This window comes from Microtus oregoni, unplaced genomic scaffold (assembly GCF_018167655.1).
Source record: "Microtus oregoni isolate MIOR12 unplaced genomic scaffold, Mior012 000058F_ref0000040, whole genome shotgun sequence".
Lineage (NCBI taxonomy): Eukaryota > Metazoa > Chordata > Mammalia > Rodentia > Cricetidae > Microtus > Microtus oregoni.
The window spans coordinates 1,381,723-1,394,851 of NW_024543834.1; the positions used below are offsets into that span (position 1 = coordinate 1,381,723).

At 52.5% G+C, this 13,129-nt stretch overlaps 1 protein-coding gene across 2 annotated transcripts in view; it reads left to right on the forward strand.

Moving 5' to 3' along the window:
- LOC121438877 (V-type proton ATPase subunit C 2) overlaps positions 1-13,129 on the forward strand; it is a 35,165-nt gene that overhangs the window by 20,353 nt on the left and 1,683 nt on the right. The window contains exons 5-11 of one of the 2 annotated variants that reach the window (XM_041639369.1): positions 2,438-2,529; positions 5,065-5,163; positions 5,694-5,762; positions 8,545-8,637; positions 8,739-8,832; positions 11,278-11,415; positions 12,212-12,309. In XM_041639369.1, the coding sequence (XP_041495303.1) occupies positions 2,438-2,529; positions 5,065-5,163; positions 5,694-5,762; positions 8,545-8,637; positions 8,739-8,832; positions 11,278-11,415; positions 12,212-12,309 (683 nt within the window). The remainder of the gene's footprint in view (positions 1-2,437; positions 2,530-5,064; positions 5,164-5,693; positions 5,763-8,544; positions 8,638-8,738; positions 8,833-11,277; positions 11,416-12,211; positions 12,310-13,129) is intronic. The other variant, XM_041639368.1, reaches the window with a different exon arrangement.

Below are 13,129 nucleotides of genomic sequence, written 5' to 3' on the forward strand. Positions count from 1 at the left end.
GCCCTTTGGATGATTGATTGACTTTGTGGTATACTAAGTATTCTACCACAGCGCTCTTTTAATTTTTATTTTGAGGTAGGGTCTCACTAAGTTGCCCAGACTGGCCTTGAGCCAATTCTGTAACTCAAGCTGGACTTAAACTTTTCATCTTTCTGTCTCAGCCTCCTTAGTAGCTGAAATTACAGGGCTCGGGCACCAGGCCCAGCTCTCTTGGTAAATGGTTTGCAAAACATCATTGTTTAGGAGACAGTGTGGCATAGAAGCTCCACCCCTTGGTCATATTGTGCCAGCTCATCCCCTAAGTGTCTTGTGACAACAAATCAGTACCATGACAGGGTGCCATCTACTAAGCCATGTTCTTCAGCTCACACTGGGTACACTCCCCATAGCACAGGGATCTGCAGGGACAATGTGGGCATCCCATAGCCAAGGTGACTTCTATGTGCCTTCACCATGGGTGAGATTTGACTGTCCTGCCCTATTGCTGGTGCATACAGAACCCTTTATATGTCATGGCTGGTCCAATGACTGGGGAGATCCCAGCCGTATGCTCAACAAAGCTGCCCTGTTCTCTTAAGTGGCTGAGCTTCCCTGAGGGCGGTAGGCAGGTCAGGACAGGAAGGGTGGCTTTGAGACCTTTTCTCCTTCAGGTTTCTTGGGAATCTGGGTGTGGCTCCTTGGGCTTACATCCCCTCCCAAGAGGTTCTCAGAGGTGCTTCTAGCGGGGGGGGGGGGGGCAGCCCAGGGTATTGTGCCAGGTATGACTTTCTGGAGAGCATCACCACATCCACCACTGAGCCTGAGAACACAGACTTTTGTGGGGTTGGGCATGCCACCTCAGGATTCTGAGTCCCAGGGACACTGGACTTGTCCTGGGGGAGTCGGAGAGCAGTAGAGTCAGAACTGGCTCCCCGCTAGTCCAGGCTACCAAAATGTACAGCTATTAAAGCAACACACTGAGGGGAGGTGGGTCAGATTGAATCCCACAAGGTGTGCAGTGTTCAGGCTCCATGCTCTATCACAGGGCTGTAGGCTAGCGGGACAGGGGTGGGGGAGACTGGATCTTCAGTCTGTGCTGCTCCAGGAACTTGTGTATGAGCCCCAGCCTCACCTTGTTCTTCTAAGGTGGCTTAGGGCTTTGTACAGTTTGTGTAGCACATTGTCCTATGGTCACATGATGTAGCTGCACCCTGACTGGTGTGTGCGGTGTGGTCTATGTGCACAGCATAGCTGTGCAGCCTAGTTATGCGGTAGGATGTCATCAAGGCACATGGATCTCTGTGGAGCCTTTTTGTAATGACCTGGGAGTGTGCTCCTCTTTGGATGTCTATTCTGAGTATTTAAACTCAGAACTTCCACAGTACACCAGGTTACAGCTCATGATTCTCAACAGCTCCCCACCAGAAGTGTGCATGGCCCTACAGCATGGACACACATTGTGGGGCATACACACACTCATCATATCCCACTGCCAAACTGGAGGCAAAGGGGTGGCCAGATGACTTGTGTTTTCGGGTACCCGCCACTGCCTTCCAGCTGACAAGTGTCCAAGCATGCTCAAATACACAGCCACCTGTTTGTCATTATGGCTGCAGGGTGCTGCTCACTGTCCTGCTGTGTCTTTGCACGACCAGGCCTGCCATGAGCCCTTGGAGGACAGAACTGTTTTTAAATTACCACAGAGCTCAGCCCTTGGGAGGGACTCACTGTGCCTCTGAATCACTTGCCGCCTTCTGGCCTCAGAGAGCTTATTTATCATCATCCTCCTGAACTGTTCTTCACAGGGGTCAGCTGTCCTTGGGGCCTCTCTAAAGATGGCGTTCCTCCCATGTCGAGTAGATGGGGAGCCTGAGGCGGGGAGCAGAGGCGCTCAGTCACTGGGCACTGCAGGTTGGGAGGAGCTGCAGTCAAGTCTGGAGAGGTGGATGATTAGGAGGATGAGCAGGGAAGACAGGATAGGTACCTAGCAGAGGTACCCGCAGCTGGGAAGTTCGGCATCACTTGCTGGGAAGGAGCACAAGCTAGCGTGTGACACTGGGCAAGCTGTGGCACCTCAGTCCCTGTAAAGTTGTCTTCACCCACTTCCCCATGTGGGGACTGACTGCGAGGGCCAGGTGCTGGGGGCTGGGAGAGTCAGGAGGGAGACTGACCACCCTGATGAATAGACAGGTTCTGTTTTTCTTTTGTTTCCTTGTTTCTTTCTTTATCCTGAGACAGGGTTTCACTTAGGCTAAGCCACAAACTGGCTGTGGAGCTGAGGATGATCTTGATCTGATCTTCCTGCCTCTGCCTCCCAAGTGCTGCAATTACAGAAGTGAGCCTCAGTGGCTGGCTTGGTCACTGTTGTTAAGTGTCCCATGGATGCTTGGCCAGATTTTGAAGAGTTTTACTAACTCCTCAAGGTCACCAGGAGCGTCTCTCCCCCCCTCCCTCCCAGCAACTGGCACAAATTGAGACAGACCTGAAGTCCCGCACAGCCGCGTACAGCGTTCTGAAGACCAACCTGGAAAACTTGGAGAAGAAATCCACGTGCGTACCACACCCATTGCATTCTCTGTGCATGCATCCGGTGGGGGGCGGGGATAGCCTTCACTCTTACCGTCCCTGTGGCTGTGGCCCTTGAACAGGTGCACAGTTGGAGCTGCGTGCTGGGAACCTGAGGCAGATTAAGAGGACAGAGCCAGGCAGGGTGGCCACTTCTGCCTGTGAACACAGAGGAACACGGTATTGCTTCCTCTCGTTCCTCCTTTCCCCCTGTCCCACTCCTTACCCAGTAGGAGGCTCTGGGGAGCTTGCTCAGGACTTTCGCTGCATCTCATCTTCAAGGAGGGCAGGCAGAATGGGATGTCAGAGCCCAGACCTCTTCAAGGGGCAGATAGGATCATGGGCAGCAGTCCAGGGCAGACCAGGATGGCTCACAGGCAGCAGTCTGGATTGACAGCTGCAGGGCTTTAGGTGCTGGCTGTTTGCTGGAGAATGGGTTGTTCAGGCCCCCGACAGACCAGGCTCCATGGTGGTGGAATCAATAGAAGAGCAAGCTCGGGACCTTCATGGCAGGGACTATTTGGGGATGGCAGGGGGCACCCTGGGAGGAACAGGCAATAAGGAGCCAGGCAAGCTCCCAAGTGAGAGGGGAAGGTGAGCAGGGCCCGAACAAGCATGAAGTAGTCCCCAGCACTCACCTCTACACCCTGAGTCTGAGTCTAGAAAAGCAGAGTGGCCCAGGAGCTCAGAGCCAGCTGCCCTCCCTCTGTTTGGTGTCTCTTATTTAAGCTTCCCTCTTAAACCTTCCCTAGGCTAGCTTTTCCAGTCATAAAAGAGAACAGAGACTGATCATTCCTAATCTGAAAACCCAAAATGAAAAAATGCTCCAAAACCAGAAAAATTTTAAGCATCAACAATGATTCCTTAAATGGAAAGTTCTGTACCTGACCTTTTCGTGACTCTGGCCACGACACAAACACTCAAATTGCCATGTAAGCTTCTGTGCCAGCTATTGTATGAATCTTGTATGAAGCCGATGGGTTTCTGCTTCGACCTGTGTCCTACCTCCAAGAAAGCTCAGTATTCCAATAAAACATTCAAATGAACAAAACCGCCCGAAATCCAAACAGAGAAGGAATGCAGACGCTGCCATCCATCAGTGGGGGTGGAGACCACAGATGCACTGAGCTTAGAAAGCCAGTTCCAGTTGTCTGATTCCATCTCTGGGTACCGGAACCTGAGCGCTGGTGGATGCCAGTCAGGCGGGCGCTGTTTTACCTTGAGTTCAGGGTAGCTTAGTCTCTTTTGAGCTTGGAGTCCAGACCATGGCAGGCCACCCACTCACTTCACCACCAAGTCATAGACAGTTTGATGGCTGGCAAGATGGATCCGTGGGCAATCTGAGTTCAGTCCCTGGGTCTCGCCTGGCAGAAGGAGAGAACTAACTTCTGCAAGTTGTTTGCTGACCTACACCAATGTGCCATAGCACATGGATTCCTGCACACACACACACACACACACACACACACACACACACACTCACACACACACACACACACACACACTCACTCACACAACAAAGTAAATAAATAAAAAGTGCAGTTAGAGAATTGGAACTTTAGCAGGGGACTGGTCCAACCGCTTTTCCCCTACGGTCCCTGATTCCTCCTCCTTCACCAGTCAGATGCTGACTCTGCCTTCCATTTGTTCTCTCGATGCACATGTCCTCAGGCCCTGTGGACATAGAGCGAAAAGTCACAGCCACTCACTCAGCAAACCTGTGGGTTTGCTATGTATGTGGGTTACCTATGTCTCCTAGCAGGGTACCATGCTGGCGGTGGTGACAGGATGGCCGGGAGGGGACCCACCAGCTTTATCTGCACACATAGTTGTGTGTGGGAGCAGACACCCTTGGAAGCTAGGGTTTCTCTCTTGCCTTTGAGGCTTTGCCCTCGGCTCTGTGCTTGGGAGGTTGGAAGCCTTGGGCTCACATTGCAGCCTCCATGCTCTGGGGGCTGTCTGGTTAGGACTCTGCAGTGTGGGGAACTACCATGTCTTGGTAGCTGCCTCTGTCCATGCAACAGCTTGGTAATAATACCACGCTCCTCATCTGAGCCAGGGCTGGTGGTGTAGACAAAGCTGATATTTCAGGTGAGTGTCCCCAGCTGCTGGACCAAACAGCCTGTAAAGTGACACAGAGCTATCTCTATCGGGGCCTATCTGTCCCATGCAACTTGGAGACCTTGCTGTTTTGATACTTGAATAACTTTAGCAGCCTGCCGCCCGAGGTCCCCTCCCAGCGCCTGGGTTGGCTTTTGAGGGCAGTGCAGGTCACTGAGGTGTTAGATTCAGCAGCCCCTTGAGTGGCAGGTGATAGCTGCAGAGGCTCTGCCAGTTTCCCTGCCCCCAGAGGGAAGAGAAGGTAGCTCACTTACCATTTGGCTGTACCTGGCCCTGGCAGACAGCTCAGAGACTTGCCTGGGCCTGCTCTATTTCCTGCTGTTTGTCTGGACTCTTGAGGCATGTGGGGTCAGCGAGCCTCTCTCTGCTGGACTTACCCGTTGTTCCTCTGCCCTTCAGGGGAAACCTCTTCACTCGGACATTGAGCGACATTGTCAGCAAAGAAGACTTCGTACTTGATTCGGAATATCTCACAACCCTTCTGGTCATCGTTCCCAAGTATGTGGGCAGGAAGATAGTGGGTGTGTGCTGCTCAGGGGAAAATGAGGTGGGCCCCTTGTGCCCTGCTGGGTCAGGTCAGCAGACATTGTTGTTCGGGGCTCATGGGGTGGGTCACTATCTCCACAGGCACAGAGCCAGGTGGATGGTAGCAGTGGCAGAGCCTTAACTGAGGATCTGTGCTGTGCCCACAAGGAGCCTGAGAGCTCTACTCTTCCCTTTGTCCTGGTGCTAGAAAGACCATTCTGCTGGCCCCAGGTCACCTGGGCCAGGATCAGATCATTATTAGTAAGCTTCAAATATACCAACACCCGAGCTCTCTCTTAGGGGAACTTCTGGGAAGACTGGAGCCCTTGCAATCAGACTGGGCTCAGCGCAGCCCTGGGCAATAGCAGGAACTTTGGGGATGTTAAGAGCACTCCCTGGTTATACCTCTCGACATTCCACCTTCAGAAGAAGGTGAAAACAGTTTCCTGAGACAAGAGAAGCCCTTCCTTCCCAAAGTACTCAACAGGTCTGTGTCCTCACAGGTCAAGCTATGCACAGTGGCAGAAGACGTATGAGTCCCTGTCAGACATGGTGGTCCCTCGGTCAACCAAGTAAGTGAGACCTCAGCTTAGTCTACATCCCCAGAGGGGAAATGTATGGATGTTCTTGGAGCACCAGACATGTGCCAAGGGTGGGGCACCTCACAGCACCATGCCTGCGCAGTAAGTCCCTGTGGCCTGGAATTCCTGCTTGCCATTGTCCTTCAAAGCTCCAGTTGCCTGTCCCTCCTCTGGGAAGGCTGTTCTGGCTGCTTCCAGAAGAGTTTCTGGGTTCTCTGCCTGCCTGCTCTGTATTCTCTGCAAATGCCTGAACAGAGTGACGGCCGGGCTGGCTGGCCTCAGAGTCTGGGCAGGGAGGGCATTCTCACTGTGTGGCCAGTTGAGGTCAGAACGGGAACAAGTGAGCCTGCAAAAATGATGGGTAGGCCCGGGTTGACTCTATGTCTACTGTGGAAAACCAGCAATGAACTACACACATTAGAGCTCCCTCGGAGAATGAGCAGACGTTAGTCACACTTCCATTGCTGTGAGGAGACACCATGACCAAGGCAACTCTTAGAAAAGAAAGCATTTAATTAGGGGCTTGCTCGCTGTTTCACGGGCTTAGTCCGTTTTCATCATGGCAGGGATCGTGCTGGCACACACAATGCTGGAGCTGGAGCTCAGAGCTGTATCCTCAGAGACAGAGAGACAAAGAGATAGATAGATAGATAGATAGATAGATAGATAGATAGATAGATAGATAGAACACCTAGGCCTGATGTGAGCTTTTGAAATCTCAAAACCCACTCCCAGAGACACACTTCCTTCAACAAGGCCACCCCTCCTAATTCTTCTCAAATAGTGCCACTTCCTGGTGACTGAGCATTCAGAAAATATGAGCCTATGGTAGCCATTCTTATCACCACAGCAGGGATACAGAGGACCATGCCATTTATCTTGAATTAAAAAAAAAGAAAACCAAAAAACAAAACAACAAAAAACATGTGACAGGAAGGTATTGGTGCCTGAGCCATAATACAGTTCACAACAGAGTCACAGGGGCCATGAAAATGAGGAAAACCACCCACAGGGTCAGAGTTACGTGCGTAGTTCAGTGAGGCAGGGCCTAAGGAACTCTTAACTATGTGGGACCTGTTTGTGATCCTGAGTTATACATCTTATATATGCCATAAAGGAAACTTCAGAATGAGCCGCAAGTAACGTGAGCTCAATTATCTGCTCTAACACACTGCCCCCAGAGCTGCCCACCTCACTCCAGCCCACCTACCCCATCCCATTTCATCCAAGCCCACTCCACTCCATCCAGTCCTACCCTACCTACTCCACCTGCCTCCTTCCGTCCCATCCCACCTCCCTCACCCCTACCCATCCATCCTGTTCTACTCCCACTCCACCTCATCCAGTCTCACTTCCATCCCAGCCCTTCCCACCCCATCCCATTATACCCACTGTCCCATCACACCCTACCCATCCTACTCTGTCCCACCCCATCCTCATATGCCTCATCCCATTCCATTCTAGCCCCCTTCCTATCTTGACCTATTCATTCTTGAGGTCTTGGCACCAAGGAACATACCACCAGGTCCCAGGAGACAGCCACGGGGAGCTAAAATGAGGAATAGGTTAGTCACAGTCTAAGGACTAAGGAGGAGCTTGAAGAGGAGGTCCATTTTACAGGTAGCACCAGACAGGAGCTGCCTGGAAGGCAGGCTTCTTTTGTTCTTAAAGATTGCCTCTGGGGTCTTTTTAGGAGGGCCAGTGTCTTAGTTAGGGTTCTATTGTTTGAAGAGACTCCATGATCACTCAACTCTGATAAAGGACAGAATTTAAATGGGGCTGGATTATAGTTCAGAGGTGTAGTTCATTGTTGCCATGGCAGGCAAACATGGTGGCATGGAGGCAGACATGGTGCTGGAGACATAGTGAGAATTCTACATCCTGATCCACAGGCAGCAGGAGACTGCCACACTAGGTCTAGCATATGAGACCTCAAAGCCCCGCCTCCACAGTGACACACTTCCTCCAACAAGGCCACACCTCCTAATAGTGCCACTCTCTTTGGACCAAGCATTCAAACACATGAGTCTGTGGGGCCCATTCCTTTTCAAACCACTGCATTCAGTTTGGCAGGATGTTGGGCACCAGAGCAGAGACCTCAGGCCCCCATGATTCAGAGAGCTTGAGAGCCTGCACCAACAATCCTGGAAAGGTTTGGGGCTTAGGGGGCAGTTCCTGTGGGTGTGGGCTCTGAGACACTGGAGAGGTTATCTTCCAACCAGGCATGCCTAGAGCCCCAAGACTTCTTACTTAGACCACTGTCTCCATGTTGCTGGGGACAGTGACTGCAGCAGCCTGTGCTACATGCTGGCAATGACATGCCCGGTTAGGGCTTCATGTTACTGAAAATGAAGTGGCCCTTGTGGAGTGGCTTCTGCACTGACTTCATTGGAACCTGCATAGCCAGCAGCAGTGTTGGACTGGCCCCATAGGGGACTGGATCACTCAGCCATTTGAGGAGCATAAGGCAAAGCAGACACCACACTCCCTGTCATTCCCAACAAGAGGCTCTGCTGAGCTCCCAAGTCTGAGCCTGGAGGGGTGGGTTGTGGGGGCGAACCTAGGAAGCTGTCAGACTCAGGCCACCTTTGGTTCCCAGCCCCTGGTGACTGCCAACAACACAAGCATAGGCCACCAGGCTCAGGACACCTGACTCTGTCAGTGGTGATGACCTCCTGAGCTGGAAGAAGAATTTCTCCTAATTTAGCTTCAGCTCAGAGCCTAGAGTGGAGTAGCCCTAGGTTATCTAGCCAACAAATGCTTCTCCCTTTAGACTGATCGTCGAGGACAATGAGGCTGGCCTCTTCACAGTGACTCTCTTCCGCAAAGTGACTGAAGACTTCAAAGTTAAAGCCAAAGAAAACAAGTAAGGATGCGGGCCACCAGCTGCTCGGGTTTGGTGTGAGTCCCTGGGGAGACCCTGCCTTGACCATGTTCTCAGTGACAGCTATAGCTGCTTTTTTGAAGGTTCATTGTCCGGGAATTTTACTATGATGAAAAAGAAATTAAAAGAGAAAGGGAAGAGATGACCAGGTTGCTGTCTGATAAGAAACAACAGTATGTGAGTACCAGGGCTCTCTAGACATTCCGGGGGGGGGGGAGGCAGAGTCCACTCCCCAGTCTCACTGTCCCCATCTCCTGGGCTCGTGCTGTCGAGACACATGTGAGTTCAGATGTCATGTGTACTGAGCTCCACCCCCTGACGCAGCTCGCAGCCACCCGGATCACTGCCCTCTGGCAGGGCTTGTCTGCTGCACAGAAGTTGAGATGCTGAAGTAAGCCGTGGCCAGGGGGATCAGCCTGGGCTTTGCAATAGGTCAGCCAGAGCAGGGGCACCAGGATGAAGCATCTGTGCCCAGAGTGGATAGTGTCACCACCTCACAGACGGTTTCCTATCGTCTGTGACTGTAGATTTCAGGGCGTCACCAGCACCTGTGTTTACTTCTCCAGTGCTCTTAGCAGAATGGGTGCTTCTCTGAGATCCTGGCCACAGACACTTAGGAGCTTTGTGGAGAGGTCAGCCTCCATCCCTGGAGCAAAGCTGAGAGCGCAGTGTTGAACGGGGAACATCACCTCTGGGCTCTGCCATGTGTTCCAGACTCTGGAGGTCTGGAACAGTGGCCCCGGCTCTGCCCTGCTTCCTCGAGGCACTGGCCCCTTCTCCCCCAGCTGCAGAGGACCTTCTAGTGTCACTTCAGTGACAGGTGGGACCCATAGAGTGTCATTGAGTCCTCAAGGGGAAGCCTGTGTACTCAGAGCTGTAAGTGTGTGCCTGGGAGAACAGGGCCTCTGGCCTGGTACAGCGCTCCACACGTGCTCCGGCGTCTGCACCAGGCCTCCTCCCGCACTAGGCAGAGCCTGCGCATACCCAATCTTGCTGAGTGAGTGGCTCTTCTCACCCACACTTTTAGAAGTAAGCACAAGCCACCGAGATCCCCAAAGTAGTTCTTGGAGCCTCACCTGCCTGCTGTTTTCTTTTTAGAAGGGAAGCCCGACTGGTGATGGTTCATGGCGTTGGATTTTCTGTGTTGTTTTTGAGAGAGGGTCTCATGTATCTCAGGCTGGCCTCTAATTTGATATGTAACTGAGGCTGGCACCTACAGAGTGCTGAGATTATAGGTGCATGGTCCAACAGCCCCATGGTGGAGAGGTGTGGGGTTTTGTTTTGTTTTTTGTTTTTTTAGACAGGGTTTCTCTGACACTAGTTCTATAGACCAGGCTGGTCTTGAACTCACAAAGATCTGCCTGCCTCAGCCTCCCAAGTGCTGGGATTAAAAGTGTGCACCACCACTGCCCAGCCCATGTTGAAGAGTTTTAACCCTATTTCCTTGAGCCTAGACACATGAACACACACACACTTGCATACACACACACACACTTGCACACACACAGATGCCATGTGTGTGCACTGAGCCAGTACCCACACTGCCCAGAACCAAAATCAATTGGATTCTAGCCAGGGCTCCTGAAGATGAAAGGCCTGGCTAGAGGCCTGGGCCCTGAGTTCCTGAAGGTGCTCTAAGCTCCTTAGAGCAATGGCATAGACATGGTACATTCTGGCAGGAGTGGCTGTCACTAACAAGATCAGATGCCCAGCTCACTGCCTGACCTTGGCTTTGGGGCCCTGTCCATCACAATGCCTAGCCTTCCCTTAGGTGGGGCTTTTCCTCCCCTACTACTCCCTGCGGTACTCCTGGATGGAGCCAGATTGTGAGGGCCCTGCCTATAGGTGAAGTAGGACATTTGGCATCCATCCTGTGTATCAGGGTGACACAAGTAAGCTGCCGCCTTCTCCCTGGGGCTCAGATTCCCAGCGGTGGTGTCTTTACATGGCATAGACTTCTGCAGCCCACGTGCCCCAGACAACCTGCTAGAGTCTCCTTGTGTGTGGGAAACAGAGCTCCCGGGAGACACTCAGAACCCATGCTGGTGAATGGAGCCTCAGAGGGGCTCAGTGAAGACCCCCTCCACCCTAGGACCCTAGAATCTTTCGTTTGGTATGGTTGGGAGCGGATACAGCCAAGCATCCCATATCCTTTATTTACTGAGTCACTGGAACCGAGGAACCGGGTTGTTCTGGGGACACACAGTTGAGTTACCCTGTGTTTTCCACCCACTTATAGACAGGGTGATAAAGGGTGAAACAGCCTGGCTGTATGCCTGACTAATGTCCTGTATGTGACATGCTGAAGTGTCCCATGAACACCACGGAGGACGCTGTTCCTGAGACTCAGGGCCCCGACTGATGAGCTCTCTAGGTCAGGATAGTTCAGTAATACTTCTGGGAGCAGTTTTTGTCTGCTGCTGCTGGGGTCCTGACCCAAGCAGGCACATAGGTTCGGCTCTGTTTCTAGTGTCTGAAATCACAGGCCTTGGACCTCTGCCACACCCTTCTCTCAGCCCGGACTCCAGAGCTTGCTTGCACAGGCTCTCCAGGCCATGAGAATTATTTGTGTTCACGATGCATGCTTGCCGAAAGATTAATAAATAATTTCTGTACCTTTAGCAAACTTCCTGTGTTGCTCTTAAAAAGGGATCAGCCACCTACCGGGACCACAAGGTTAAGGTAACCCCGCTAGGGAACCCCGCTAGGCCCGCTGCGGGGCAGACCGACAGAGACAGAGAGAGTGAGGGCGAGGGCGAGGTAAGCACCTCCTGGGAACCCTGGGGGTCCCTGATTCAACTCTTTCCCCAGCTGAGGAACAAATCTTTGCATTTTCTCTCGTTTCTATGGCTTGTGAGGTCTGAAGTTGGAGGAGCCCAGAACCCTGCTGTCCTAGCCTTCATGGTCTTCCTGGAGCTGCCTCTCTAGGCAGGGAATGGCGCTTGTCGGCTGGCTGGGATGTCTGTGCTCTGGCTGATGGTGGCTGGAGCTGGTGTCTGGTGATGGGCAGGGCTCTGACTGGAGGGAGGGCGGTTCGGTTGCTCGGCATTCCTCCCCGACTGCCCTGGCTGGACACCTCTGGCCTTGTTGAGCAGTTAGAAGTGTCCGAGGGGGGCTGACACTAAGGAACAACCACGTCAGGCTCAGCAGCAGTAGCTATGGCCTAGATGAGGATTGAAGAGCCCCTGGCAGGTGCAGCTGGTAGATGGGTGGGCTGGACCCTGAGGGTAGTGCCTTCCAATGAGGTGGGCTTCTTGGCTGTGCAGTGCCAGACAAGAACCTATTAGCTCATGTGTCAGTCTTGAGGTCAAGAGCTGCCTAGCTTCCCACCCCTGGTCCGAGGTGGCCTCTCACATGTGCCGGTGGCTGCCCCAGAGCTTCCCTAGTGCCAGGCACTTGCATGCTGTGGTCCCGAGCCTCCCCAGGCTCTTCTCTGCTTCTGCTGGCTCCTGGCCCTTTCCTCTGGTTGCAGGGCGTGCTCTGTATACTGCGAGCCTTTCCTTGGCCGTTATCAGTAGAGTGTCCGGAAGCTCATGCCCTTCTCCCGTCTCTGCAGGGACCTCTGTTGCGTTGGCTCAAGGTGAACTTCAGCGAGGCCTTTATTGCCTGGATCCACATAAAGGCCCTGAGAGTGTTTGTGGAGTCTGTGCTCAGGTGTGTGGTGGGGATCCTGGGCTGGAGAGGTGAGCAGCAGGGCTTGAAGGGGAAGCTCGGAAACTCCACTCCCTGCTGTCTTCCAGCCCTTCTGCCTTTTGCTTTCTGTGACCATGTCTTGGCAATCTTCTCCATTCTGCCAGAGGAATCCCCATTGGCCATGTGTGCCCCGTTCTCCAGAGCTCGCTCTTTTCTGCCAGACTTGTTTGTGTGGTCCCTGCCCCACCTCTGTACCCTAGACAGGGCCCCAGTGGCTCCTGGAAGACGTCCCCAGACTGTCTTATTTCTTCACCCTCTAAGGGAAGATCTCCAGGTAGCTCCCCCACTAAAATAGGAAAGCTACACATGCAAACATTATTTTGTCTTATTTTCTATCATTTTAAAATTAATAGAGCCACTGTGGAAAATTTGGAATCCATACAGGCAAGCACAGGTGTGAATCCAAATCACTTGTTGGGGATGGGGTGGAGCTCAGTGAGAGAGCATCTCCCTGGCACCCTAAAGCCCCCAGTTCAGTCCTGAGCATCACAGAATAAACCACAAGCAAACACATCCCGGTGTGTGCTCATTTAGGTTTTTATGGTTGAGTTTTGCCCCCCAGCCCAAGTATTTAATGTTCAGATAACCTATCATTCTCAGTGTATTCATGGAAAAGGAATCAAACAGCAAATGCTTTCCAAAGGGAGGCAGTGGTGAAAGAATAAATGACACAGGACACGGGGTGTGCAGATTTGGCTCTCAGGGGACAGTGATGGAGCTTGTTCATGTTAAATTGCAGGCAGCCTCTCCTGAGAAGTCTAGGTGGGCGGGCATCCTGGAT